Source organism: Armigeres subalbatus, chromosome 1, assembly GCF_024139115.2.
Source record: "Armigeres subalbatus isolate Guangzhou_Male chromosome 1, GZ_Asu_2, whole genome shotgun sequence".
In the NCBI taxonomy this organism is placed as follows: Eukaryota; Metazoa; Arthropoda; class Insecta; order Diptera; family Culicidae; genus Armigeres; species Armigeres subalbatus.
Window position 1 is genome coordinate 228,383,207 of NC_085139.1, and position 14,053 is coordinate 228,397,259.

Consider the following 14,053-nt stretch of genomic DNA (forward strand, 5'->3'; position numbering starts at 1 on the left):
CGGAGCCTTCTTGATGTACGGAATAAACGTAGTGCCGATATCGCGTCTGATCATCACCTCATCATCGGCGAAATACGCCTGCGCATTGCGCGGATTCGTCGGCAGGAGGAAAGAGTTGGACGACGATTCAACACACGCCGACTGGAAGATGCCACGGTGAAACGGTCCTTCGTTGAAGAACTGGAGACGCGTGCTGCAGATATTCCGGAAGGTGGCAGCGTGGAAGACCAATGGACCGCCATCAAGAATGCCTTCATCGCCACCAGCGAGAACAATCTGGGCGAGCTACGCACCCAGAGAAAACAATGGATCACCGATGAGACCTGGAGGAAGATAGAGGAGCGAAGAGAAGCCAAAGCCGCGATAGAGCGATCAAAAACCAGAGGAGCCAAAGTTCTAGCCCGCCAACGATACGCGGCTCTTGAGAAGGAAGTAAAACGCTCATGTCGACGGGACAAGCGAGCGTGGGCAGACTCTCTGGCCGACGAAGGAGAGAGCCGCCGCAACCGGGGACATTCGCCTCCTCTACGATATCTCACGACGCTTAAGCGGGGCGAAGATGAATGCAACGATGCCTGTGAAAGACGCGAATGATCAGTTATTGACCGACCCAACTGACCAGCTGAAACGCTGGTTCGAGCACTTCGAGCAACTTTTTCAAGTGCCAGCCAGGCCATCACCACCTCGGCATGGTCTGCCTAGGATCCGACGTATAACACGCGTCAATACTGAAGCTCCATCACTGCTAGAGATTCAAACAGCCATCCAAAGCATGAAATCGAATAAAGCCCCAGGGGTCGACCGCATATCAGCCGAGATGCTCAAAGCTGACCCCATGACATCCGCTCAACTACTGCATCGTTTATTTCATAATATCTGGGACACCGCAACTTTCCCGGTCGACTGGATGCAAGGTATCTTAGTAAAGGTGCCCAAAAGGGTGACCTGACTGTATGCGATAACTGGCGAGGCATTATGTTGCTGTGTACCGTTCTCAAAGTTCTGTGCAAAATTATCCTAGCCCGGATTCAGGAGAAGATCGATGCGACTCTCCGGCGGCAGCAAGCCGGATTCCGTGCCGGAAGATCCTGTGTGGACCATATTGTCACGCTCCGCATCATTCTGGAGCAGGTCAACGAATTCCAAGAGTCCCTTTACTTGGTATTCATTGACTACGAAAAAGCTTTCGACCGTCTCAATCACGAGAATATGTGGGGCGCCCTGAGACGCAAGGGAGTTCCTGAGAAAATCATCGGCCTCATCGAAGCACAGTACGAGGCCTTTTCGTGTAGAGTGCTGCACAATGGGGTCCTGTCCGACCCTATCCGGGTCGTAGCTGGTGTGAGGCAAGGATGTATCCTATCACCGTTACTGTTCCTCATCGTAATCGATGAGATTCTGGTAGGTGCGATTGACCGTGAACCAAACCGCGGGCTGTTATGGCAGCCTATAACCATGGAGCATCTAAACGACTTCGAATTGGCTGATGACGTTGCACTCCTCGCGCAACGGCGCTCTGATATGCAGAGTAAGCTCAACGACCTTGCCGAGCGCTCCTCTTCGGCAGGTTTAGTCATCAACGTCAACAAAACCAAATCGTTGGATGTAAACACGGCGACTCCTTCCAGTTTCACAGTAGCCGGGCAACCAGTGGAGAATGTTGAAAGCTTCCAATATCTTGGTAGCCAAATGGCGTCGGACGGCGGTACCAAGATCGACATAGGCGCACGGATCAAGAAAGCAAGGGCTGCCTTTGCGAGTTTAAGAAATATCTGGAAAAACAGGCAGATAAGTGAACGCACCAAAATACGAATTTTCAACTCTAACGTGAAATCTGTGCTGTTATACGCTAGCGAAACATGGTGTGTATCAGTGGAGAACACTCAACGGCTGCAGGTGTTCATTAACAGATGCCTGCGGTATATAATTCGGGCCTGGTGGCCTCACAACTGGATCTCAAACAATGAGCTCCATCGTCGTTGTCACCAGAGGCCGATAGCAACAGAAATTCGGGATCGGAAGTGGGGCTGGGTCGGCCACACTCTACGTAGGCGGAAACGAAATCTGTAAACAAGCATTAGACTGGAACCCAGCGGGTCATCGCAGCAGAGGTAGACCCAGAGGCTCATGGCGGCGAAGCCTCAATAAAGAAATAAAAGAAGTCGACCGAAATCTAACCTGGCAACAGGTTAAAGCGATAGCCGGGCAACGCTCAGGATGGAGATCTTTCAAGTCGGCCCTTTGCACCACCGGAGGTGTACAGGATCCGTAAGTAAGTCATGCATTCGTATACGATGAGGCTAACACGATGATACTATTATGCCCACCCTCAGCATGGTCTTGTTTTGTAGCCGCGCATCTTACCGCACGGCTACCAAAAAACCTTTATTATATACAGTTCAGTAAATAGATCATAACAATATATTCTAATGTATTTCTTCGATTGCATCTACAGTATATGCTATAGCAAATTTATTATTTTGAATGGTAGTGTTACAATAAAATGTATTGATTTTCTATAATATTTTTTATTCGGGTAAGTACACGCCAAATATAAATATATAGGGGAACTGTTCGGCACTTCTTCTCATAGCTCGTATGAATAAAAAAGCAATGAACTAGAATTTGATTTGTTTCCTATTTTTGTAATTTTTTTCAGCAGTGAGCAAAAAGAAGCGACGACATTTGTACTGTATTTCTTTGTTTTGTGATGAGATGAATGTACGTTCAGTTAGATGGAAAACGGAACAGTTCTCCTGCACAACATAAAAACATTCATTGTCCATTAAATCCTTCAAAAAGACACAAACATTTGTCCGTAGAAATATAATATAAAAACAAAAAACCCGGTTTGAACCCAAGTTACTGAAAACCACAACTACAAATGTGTGAACAAAAAGAATCCACAAAAATCATGATTAAAAAGTTTCCGCGAAACTCATACCAAAGCTAACCAAATTCGCTTTGCATAAAAGCCTTATAATAATTAAAAGCGAAGTTTATTAGCAAAAAAAATCCAACCCAAAACTATCCTGAAAATATGTAAGAGAAATTCAGTTGAACTTGTTCAGAAAAAATCCGTTAAAAATGTCCTTGAATTTGTTAAAAAATTCTCGTGACGTCTTACTGAATTGGAAAGAAATTCCAGGGGAGTATCACATGGAGAAGGCCACGTACATTTCATCGAGCATTCCATCGCTGTATTGACATAAATGAAGCTTCTTTTGTGCGGTAAATTTTACCTTTTCAAAGAAGCTTTCACACAGCTAAGTAAAAATGAAGTCTGTTGGTTTGGGCAATGCAAACCTATTTTGCCTCAGAATCCCTCAACGCATGTTTCGGTATCAATAGATATAGCCACTTCTGAAAACGCGTGTAACCAGAGCCACAGGCTAGTGCTTTAGTAGTAGAACATTACGGGTGGATCTCCCGTTTGATGTGTCTCGAAACTTGATGGTGCCGAGATATGGTTAGGTCATAAATATTAAACATGAGATTAAATCGTTTACTCGTCACTGACCGTTAACTAATTTAGCTGTATGTTACTCGGCCCAGGTAACTAAACAAAGTAAAAAGAGGCTGGACCATGGAATTTCATCGCTGTTATTATACAGCACAGCAAGTTAATCGATAGGCTTTTGACACTATTAGATAGGAGTTGTGGGCTGATGACGTGTGATGATGTTTATAGATGAAGAAACTCACCAGATTTTTGCTAACGTCCTCCTGTGCCTTTTCCGCCTTCTTGTCGCCTCGTTCCAGCGAGTTGACCGCTTCCTTCAGCGCTTTCACAAGCTCCTGCGGACTTTTCTGCGATTTGCCAAAAAGAGGCATTCTGTCGGATGGTTACTGCTACTTTTTCCCGAACAAAAAAGCACGACACTTTTCCCACTTTTCACTGTGATGCTTGATTGCTTATTTTCACTTTTTTTTCTTGTTTCGTCACTTTGGGTGATCACACCTGCCTAGATAGAGAGATACGTATTTTAGGGGGTAAATGGGGGTAATCTTCTTGCTTCTCCACTTTTCCACCGCTCGCTTTTCCGATGTTTTATATTTGCTTGACTTCTTTGCACTGTTGTTTTGTGTGACTTTAGCTCGCTGCAGTTATTACCTATCTCTTGCGTATTTCTTCAATCGAGCGGAGCAAAGCAGGTTTCACTTCGCGCACAAGGTTGGGATATATGACGATAAAATTTCACATACTTAAGAAACACGCTGTCGTGTGATTAGTAACCCAATCGAAGCTGTTTGTCGTTGACGAATTCGAAGGAATTCCTATTATTAAGCACTTGAAGAGCTTTAGCTCTTAATGATTGGACGAATAATCATCTAAAAGCTATGAAGCGGATCTCATAGATAACGCGACAGAGAGTGATAAGTGATTCAGAAAACAATTTATAGCAGGATGTCTCGATGCTGACTAAAAAATCGATCCTAATATGCAAACGAATCAAAATTCAGTTGACGACTTCAGTTCAACGTTGACTAAAAACTGTTTTCAAATAGCTATGCACATGCTACCGTTTCAGTAGTGACGTTGTTGTCATCGTCAACGTCGTGCAAGTTCGCGTCGATCTTCGTTGTAGTCACGAAACTGTTATGATGCCAATCCTGCTTTCGATTAAAGAAACTGCTTCGGGGGTTCTTAAATTACCATACAACCAGCAATTCTTACAATTGTGTAGAAAATCTTGGCATATACAAAACTTATAGATTCTTATTTCATCTTGTCCATGCATCGTTGTACAGGTTTTATACAATGTTTGTATAATTATCCAACATTTGTGTATTGCCTAAATTTACAAAACTGTAATTCACTTTTGATGTAAATTGAAAATACTGCAGTTTAAAAAGCACTATGGATTCATTCTTACCCTTTACATCTTTTAAAAAATATTAGATCAACGATTATTTTGTTTGTAACGAATGAACATTGTCAGCTTTTTCGTAGTTGATTGATCTTTCCCATCAAATTTTTATTCGCTCGATCGATTCTTTATTTTATTCAAGGCCAACTTTCCCAAAGAACCCATATTTTTGACGCCTAAGTAAAAAATTTAAATTAAAAATTTAAAAAGTGCTGTAATATGGGTTCTTTGGGAAAGTTGACCTTAAATAAGACAAAGAATCGACAATAAAACTAGATACAATTTTTGATTAGAAAGGTCAATTAATTTCGTCGCGATTCATATAGATTAGGAAACGCTGCACGGCGCAGGTACACATACGAGGACGTGATTCTAAGTCCCATTTCGTTCCTTCTACTGTCTCCTTTTGTGCAAATGCAAAGGAAAGAAAACAAATATTTATAAATATATTTTCACTGCTGACACTCGTGGTTGGTCTTATCGCTTCGATAGAGTTATGGTGCTAGACGATGTAAGACTTACTGCTCTCCTCACAGACACGGCAATGAATGTTTATGTGCTTCCGTCCAAGGCCGTTCTTAGTAAGGACTTATATAATTAGTTGAACTGATTTTTCAACATTCCCAAACATACAAACTTTCCATTTTTCCATATCCATATTATTTGTGAACTCTGATAACAAGTCATAAAGTATGTTAAATCGACATCATTGTTACAATTTTTTTACAATTTTATCAACTAATAAACCCAATTGATTGATAAGAAAGTTATGTAGCAGATTTTGTCATATTTCGATCTCAACAATAAGGGCCGTCTTCAGTGTCTCGTACTCGAAGTCGAGTCAAGTACGAGACACTGAAAACTGATTTACTGATGAGGTCGAAATACGCATTTGTAAAGTAACAATCACTTGTCTTGTCTTATGACAAGTGGCCAATTGATTAACGAGTTTTGCTGTTACAGAAAAGCAAAACGTCCTGTAAGAACCCACGCCCTTCTTAAGCCATTCTTTGCACGACTATGTCCCCATTCATTACTCAATCGTCTCTATCTTTTCTAGTATTGGCTTTCCTACATCACTACATGCAATCAGCTATCAATCTAGTCTATACTTGTCTAACAATATTATAGAGTTTCGTTATTTCTTTTGAATGATAACAATTAAAACTTGATACGATGCTCTCTTAAACTGGGTCTCCAGCGAGGTTCATTGAGCAAAATCATATGATATCCAACACGATTCTCGGTTCGGTCAAAGAATAGAAAACCATTCCTGGGACGCATTCCCGAAAAAAAACGCTGCAGCGAGCTTAGAAGTGTCTTAAATCATAATTGAAAGACAGGTCAAGCTCCAGTAGAAACAGAAACAGAGACATTAAATTAGAAGAAGACGCTTCTATATATGTATTGCTGTCTCGTAGCGAGCATTTGAAACGTAGTTCATTTTACTCTCTCATCTCATGCTCGTTTCAATCACTGTAGAAAAAGTTGGCAAAATCTTAGATGCTGGCGCTAGCGGGTTGGCTGTAGGGTGCGCCATATTATCAACAATCAAGAATGACTTAGATAGTTTATTGTGCGTTAGGGTAAGCAAATGGCAAACTACCCAATCCTCTTATTTCGTCAGTGAAACGCGCCTTTAGTTTTTGTGAAAGTATCCATTTGAAAACATTACAACTGCAGGATTCCCAAGTAGCCAATAAGCACTACAATTCGCCAAATCGACATATAAGGCCGAAACAAGAAAAATCCATCAAAGCTGTTATTTTTCATGGAACAATAAATTAGGACGATGCAACTTTGGTTTTTGATCAAAACTTATGTATAAACATAAAATATTTGTAAAAATGTCTTCATAAGTTTCTGCAAAAAGAGTTTCGAAAAATCCTGCAGACATTTTCGAGTGAAATTCTGCAGAAAAAACTGCCCGAAATAATTTAAAATTTCCACAGTGTACTGAATGTCATCGTGGATAAAGTTCCGAAGCGTGACATCAAGATTTACCTGGGCGACTTCAATGCAAAGATCGGCTCCAAAAACACGGACTATGAGCGTGTCATGGTACGTAATAGTCTCGGCGAAATTAGTGAACACTGTAAGCTGTTTGCAGAATTCTGTGGCAATAATGACATGGTCGAGGATCGCTCCTTCCTTATCGACCAGTGCACAAAGTCGCGTGGGTCTCCCATGATGGACGAACTGAAAATCAAATCGACCACATCTGCATCAGGCGAAAATTGATGTCCAGAATAATCGCAGCGCTAACATCGGGTCTGTCCAGCACCTTCTAATTGGCGAGACCCAATAATGCATTGCTCGGATAGAGATCGTGGAGATCTCTCGTAGAGAACCAAAGGCCGCGATAGAGCGGACAAGACCAGATCAGCCAAGTACGAGTCCCGTCAACGGTATTCGGCTCTGGAGAAAGAAGTCAAACGTTGCTGCAGACGGGACACGCGAGCGTGGGTGGACTCCCTGGCCGACGGAGGGGAGAAGGCTGCAACAATTGGCGATATTCGCCTCCTGCACGATATCCTACGACGCCTGAGAGGAACAAGGATAAATCCGAGGGTACCGGTGAAAGACGCGACAGGTCAGTTACTCACCGACCCAACTGATCAGCTGAAACGTTGGTTCGAGCATTTCGAACAATTTCTTCATGTTTCGGCGCCCGACCAACCACCAACATCTCGGCATGAACCGCCAAGGTTGCGACGTATTACCCGCATCAACTTCGAAGCCCCATCACTGCAGGCGATTGAAGCAACCATCCAAAGCATGCAATCGAACAAGTTTCCCGGGGTGGATCGCATTTCATCAGAGATGCTCAAATCTGCCTCATGCTATCTGCGCAAATAAATATTGTATTAATTATTCTGCAATAATTTCGTGCATTAGAAAATTTCCGGAAATTCCTCCGGATGTATTTCATGACTTCATGAGTGTCTCCGGAAGTTTCTCCAGGAATTCCTTCCCAAGTTCCTCTAGTTATTCCTTTAGAAGTTCCTCCGAAAGTTGCTCCAAGAATTCCTCTGGAAATTCCTCCATGAAATTCTTCTGAAGAAGGACTCATAGGAGTTACCTAATCTTAAATTGTTGCCAAGTATTGCTTTGTTAATTCTATCAAATATACCCAAGAAATTCCTTGATTTCTTCAGCAATTCACTTAGGTAATCCCTTAGAAATTTCCACGTCTGCCTTCCCAGAACTTCCACCAGAAAATCATTCGGGAATTCCCATATAAACTCCTCCTGACATTCTCTCTTGAGGTGCTCCAGTAATTCGACCAAGATCTCTTCACTCACTCCCTTCCCGAGAATTCTTTCGAAAATTCCTCCAAGAACTCTACCGGAAAATTGAGCAGGTTTTTTTTTCGGAAATTCCTTGAGAAATTTGTCTTCAAATTCATCCGGCTATTTCTTCAGATATTCTTCCAAAAATTTCGTCAAAACTCTTTCGGAATTACCACCAAAAATCTCCCTTGAAAATATTTTAAGGAATTCTTCTGGAAGAACCTGCCGGAATTTTGAAAAATTCTGCTGATCAGGTATTTCTCCTAAAATGTCTACAAAAAATCATCCAAAAGCCCTTCAGGATATTCCAAGACATTTTTCCAGGAATTCGCAGCAATATCTTAAAACAATAAACCAGAGAATTCTTCTGGAAACTCTCCCACTTTTTCTAACAGAAATTCCACCATGAATTCTCCAAAAAAATTCACCCAGAATTTCCCCGGAAATTACTTGAAAAATTGTTATTAAAATCCCTTTACAGGTTTAGGGTCATTTGGCCGAATGTCGTTTGGCCGGAAGGGTCATTTGGCCGAACGCCAACTGGCCGAACAGTTGAAATTCTCTGAATGAAGAATAAACAAAGAAGAACGAAAGTGAAAGAAGAAAGAATCAAGAAAGAGAAAAGAAACACAAGAAACAATGGAATAAGAAAGAAGAACGAAGGAAGAAGGAAGAAGGAAGAAAGAAGAAGGGAAGATGGAAGAAGGAAGAAGAAATAAAGAAGAAGGAAAAAGGAAGAAGCAAGAGGGAAGAAGGGAGAAGGAAGAAGGAACAAGGAAAAAGGAAGATGAAAGAAGGAAGAGGGAAGAAGGAAGAAGTATGAAGAAGGAAGAAGAAAGAAAGAAGGAGGAAGAAAGAAAGAAGGAGGAAGAAGGAATAAGGAAGAATGGGGAAGGGGAAGAAAGAAGGAGAAAGAAGGAAAAAGAAAGAAGATAGAAAGGGGAATGGAGAAGGAAGAAGGAAAAAGAGAGAAAAAACGGAAGAAAGAAGAAGAAAGACGGAAGAGGAAGAAAGAGAAGGAAGAATGAAGAAGCAGGAAGTTCTGTTTTTAGATATCTGTTCACTTTTCTCTTCAGGGGGAAGTAATAAGAAAGAAGATAGAAAGGGGAATGAAGAAGGAAGAAGGATAAAGGGAGAAAAAAGGAAGAAGGAAAAAGAAAGATGGAAGAGGAAGAAAGAGAAAGGAGAAGGAAGAATGAAGAAGCAGGAAGAAGTTCTGTTCTCAGATATCTGTTCACTTTTCTCTTCACACTTTTCACTTCTTACTTCGCATTACTCACGTATCATTTATCACTCTTCGCTATTCGTAATTTGAGGTATTTTTTTAACTATTCGGCCAAACGGCCTTTATAAGTTCCCCCGGAAATTTCTTGAGGAATTATCCGGGAATTCGTTTCGGAGTTCCCACAGAAATTTCTCAACCTTTTCTTCAAAAAATTCCTTCAAGAACTGCACCGGGAAGTTCCTTTTCCAGAAAGAATTTTAGAAATTTTTGTGGGAGTATCCGAAGGAGTTCCTAAAGGATTTTCTGGAGAATTTCCCAAAGTAATTCCCTAAGAAATTCACCGGTCCAAGTAGAATTTTTTGGATAAATTTTTGATGGATTTTTTGGAGAAATTCTCGGAGGAATTCTTGGAAGAGTGTTTGAAACAAATCTAGGAGAAATTGTTTCAAGAGAAGTTTTTTCAAATGGAGTTCATAAGAAATTGTTTTTATTTATTTTTATTCCTTTATTTTTTTGATAGGCACTCTGTGTTACTTGACCGCTACTGTGCCGAGATCTACTGTGGTATTCTGCAGCCAGAATCCACACAGAATCTATTTTTAGACTTTTTCCATTATTCATTGTTGTTGTCGTTGCCGGTCCATCTCGTCGTGAGTCCACTGTATTCGTTTTGTCCATGTCGTGTGTATCAAATGATCGTTGCATTGTCCGGTTGCCATTTATCCGCGTAACGTTGGAGGAATGCCTCCGAGAAGAACAAGTTGTCAGTCGTCATCAGGCAGCCGTGACGGTGAGGCGTGCACCCCAATACGCCACCGCATAGGCTGCGCATCCGGCGACTGACGAGGGTTTTGGTCGAACCCATGCCCATTAACTTGAAAGGCAAACGAGTAGCCAACTACGCTACGGGACCCCCTATAAGAAATTTTCGGAGGAAAATATTTCAGTATTTCCAAACAAATTTCAAATAAAGTTATGAAATAATTTCAGACTGAAATACGAAAGAAACTCTAGTAGGAATTTCAGGGGGCGTTCTAGGAGCAATTACTTAGGGGCCACCCACAAATTACGCAGTATTGGCAGAATCAAGCTCAAATCTCACTCACTGAAGCCCCATGCGCGAGCTGATTCGCTTGCGATTCCGCATGGGGAGCATCGCGCATGAGTTTTTCACGCAGAATTGCATCGTTTCGCTCATTCGCCGAAAAATGATTTCAATTTGCAATTATGCAAATCGCGAGTCGAATCATGAACAATTCCCTGGGCCATGAGTCGGGTGAGGTTTGCCTCGCGCTTGATTTGTATCGTGGATGAGATTTGAGAATTTAAGTTTTTACCAACACTGAAAGTACGTCACACTTCTAGGATGGAGGGGGAGTTCCGAGTAGCGTGACGAGTCATAAAAATTTTTTTAGGTTTAATACAAAAAAGTGTAAAGAAGAGGACAGGAGAGGACTCGAAAACGTACTTTATGGATCTCTCTTAGTTTCCTGAAGAACAATTTTCACATTTTCAGAAAAAGTATCTTTATGTTTGACCTAGAATATGTTATGTTGTGAGTAGTTCAGATGCAATCAGGCGATATTGACACAGGTTGACAGCTGGGCGTGGAATTTGGGCGAAAAGGATGTTGTCTCAAACATTATGGCGCATTTCGTGATAGATTCAGTCCGGAAATGTATTGGAGGGTATCCACATCCTTCGGTGGGGTCCCACGAAACCAGTACGCCGGGCAGGTGCCTTCCATACTAAGCTACGAAGGACCTCCATCGTCCTCCGAAGTTTAGCGGGTACTGATGAAACCACATTCTCAGCACCAGGCATGTAGCCAAACTCTTGCAATCCATTTTCAGAACGAACTCTCTCACATGCATTTTTGTACAATGCCAACCAAGTAGGATTAGTATTTAGTATTATCTGGCTCCTACACAGTTGCTTCATCAGCAACTGCGTTCGATGAAGTAGGGTTGTGTGAGGTTGTGCCAGTTGGTCGTCAGATCCCAACCCGAACATAAGCGAAGAGAGATCGCCACTCGAGTTCAGTTCATTCAATATTGATTGCATATATTCCGGGTATTAGGCCACCCGGAGTGGTTATTAATGACTATGTCTGAAACTCGATTCATGTATATACAGAACACATGATAGATTAAGTTCGGAAAATGTATTGGAGGGTAATTCCCATCACACCGAAGGGGAGTTGTGCATATGCATAAGTCGAGCGTCAGACATAGTAATTAATAACCACTCCGGGTGGCAAAATACTTGGAATATAGGCAATAAACTTTGAATGAACCGAAATACGAATGTTTTTTAGGGAAGTAAGAGATATTAAAAAGTTTTCTGATACACATTCCATCAAAACAGTAGTTATTTCATGTTTGATTTTCTTGAATGTTGTTTCTTTCTTTTTACTCTCGTTTCAGAGGGCGAGTATTGGCGCTTGAACCTAGGCTTACAGGTATTCTGATAGACTTGAGCATTCGTCACGTGTTCATGATTATCTGTATGAATTCATACGAATACTTTTGTCAATCATTGTATAAGCCAGGGCACTAGACTAAAAACTGTGTCCCATCCCAAGACGTCGAGGACCCAAGGAGTGCATATTAACCCTCTTAGCTATGCCACTCCCAACGATATATCAAACATTACATTATATTACAATACGGAGCGGTTGGTACGAGATGTCCCCGTTCTATGTCTTAAATGTGACAAGAAAAGTGATAGATGTCGTCGAATCTATCACTTTCCAGGATTCTTTCACGAACTGGCTGTGTATATGTAGACTAGATTAGTTTGATTTTCCTGAATGTTTTACATCTATGAGTCGATTTCTATAATTCCATATAAATTGTATAAAATCATGAAAGCCAATTATGCCACATTAAGAATACTGGGTTACTGTGATGAATGCTTCGAGCAGCTTCCCAAGAATTATGTTCTTCGTCTTAATAATTCCATAACTCGCGTGTGTATTTAATAAACCGATTGCTTTAAACCACAACAATAAACTTGTGTAGTTTATTTTTGTCACCTAAAATCAGACGCAATAATCTGGCAAATTGAGTGCTATCCATATTTTTAATGTCGTGCACGAACATTGAGATTTTTGGACACCCTAATAGACAAGCATCATCAAAGCAGGCAATGAACTATGTACAGAAAAAAACGATAGCGGATCCTTCTTTTCATCGCGGACAATTATTGCAGAAAGACAAACGCACACACTGATGATCACTTTAATTTTTTCCCGTTCCCGTTGTTCCAAGACGGAACGGGGAAAATCGCAATCGCAGCAGCTTCCGAGGGCACAGGTAAAATTCCACCTATGTTGGATATCTTCCGCTTTCTCGCCTCGCACACAGTTCGAGCAACAATAGTCGACAACTGGGGCAATATTGTTCGGATTGTCTGGAACCAGCTTAAATCTAAACGATTAGTATTTTGTACCACAAGCGGAGACGTTCAGCACTATTTTTCCTGCACAAATAACCGCACACAACACGACGACGACTTCCCGACGGTGAGACGAATTTCGTTTTAACACTTTTGGCCTTTTGCTCGAAAAGTTGATTTTCACAATTTTGACAGTTCGCTTTTGTGTTGCAGATTCGTCACGAGAAAGTGCTGCCCGATCCGAAAAAATATCCCTCGCATTCCAAATGGATGAGGAGTATTGGTACATTTTTCACCCTGATGGGGTCTAAAAATCTCCACCGCAAGCAGTCAAAAAGTATTCATCGCATCGAGATAATTTGTGAGCATTTTGAGCAACGCTGGGAGCAGAGCTAAAAATATTCATCTTCATGAAGCAACTTCGGTCCGAATTTTGACAAACATCGTATGAATATTCAAAACATAGAATGACATAGTCAGACGACTACTCCACGAACTCATTCATTCGACTGTCACTGAGGTCTGTCTCATTTGGAGAATTAAACTGAAATTAAACTTAAAAGTGACATTTCAATAATTATCAAATAACCCTGCTCGCAGAGCAAGATTACTTTTGACAGATATCGAATCATTTTGCATCGATGTCTTATTGGAATTGCTGGGTAGCACCAGCCATTCTTATGACTGGGTTATTTGCTAATTTTCGAACTGTCACTTTTAAGTTTAATTCTCCAAATGAGAGCCTGAGTGTGTTCACTATAGACTAACGCAAAATGAACTCCCCCAAGAAATTATGACGTTTGAGCGGGTCGCATAATGAACGCAGAATGAACTTTTGTTCGAGAAGACGACCCGCTCAAATGTCAAAATCCATCGGGTGAGTGAATTTGATGAACTCCTGCACAGGTCTATGTGCAGAAAAAAATACATAATTGGCATTGTTTATGTTGATGTTTACCGTTGAAAGTGACTCGCGGATGAAAATCGGATTCAGTCCGGTGTGATAAATCACTTTACTCATTTGAAACGTGTTCAGATTTCAGATAATTTAGCAATTTGTAAAATGTGCATAAATATTCAATGACTAATATTCAACTGAATATTGACTGTCCAGAGCCGACTATGAATGTGTCTGGAAGTGAACTGACAAATAAAGAAAAATGGACTTCACCAAAAACTTTCGATTATTTTACACTCTGGCTAGGAGTGTAAAATCAGCTTATACCAATTAAATATATTATTATCAATTTCCCACCTTATCGGCC

The 14,053-nt window shown here is 41.2% G+C and overlaps 1 protein-coding gene across 4 annotated transcripts in view; it reads right to left on the reverse strand.

Moving 5' to 3' along the window:
• Positions 1–13,000, reverse strand: part of LOC134205843 (protein Mo25) — a 40,060-nt gene extending 27,060 nt beyond the window's left edge. Inside the window, exons 1-2 of one of the 4 annotated variants that reach the window (XM_062681466.1) lie at positions 12,843–13,000; positions 3,706–3,965 (exon numbers count right to left, since the gene is read on the reverse strand). In XM_062681466.1, coding sequence (XP_062537450.1) covers positions 3,706–3,834 — 129 coding nt within the window. In that variant the 5' untranslated portion in view covers positions 3,835–3,965; positions 12,843–13,000. Of the gene's footprint in view, positions 1–3,705; positions 3,966–4,114; positions 4,148–12,616; positions 12,733–12,842 lie in introns of those variants that run through there. The other 3 variants (XM_062681468.1, XM_062681467.1, XM_062681469.1) reach the window with 3 other exon arrangements.
• Between the last annotated feature and the right edge of the window lie 1,053 nt (positions 13,001–14,053).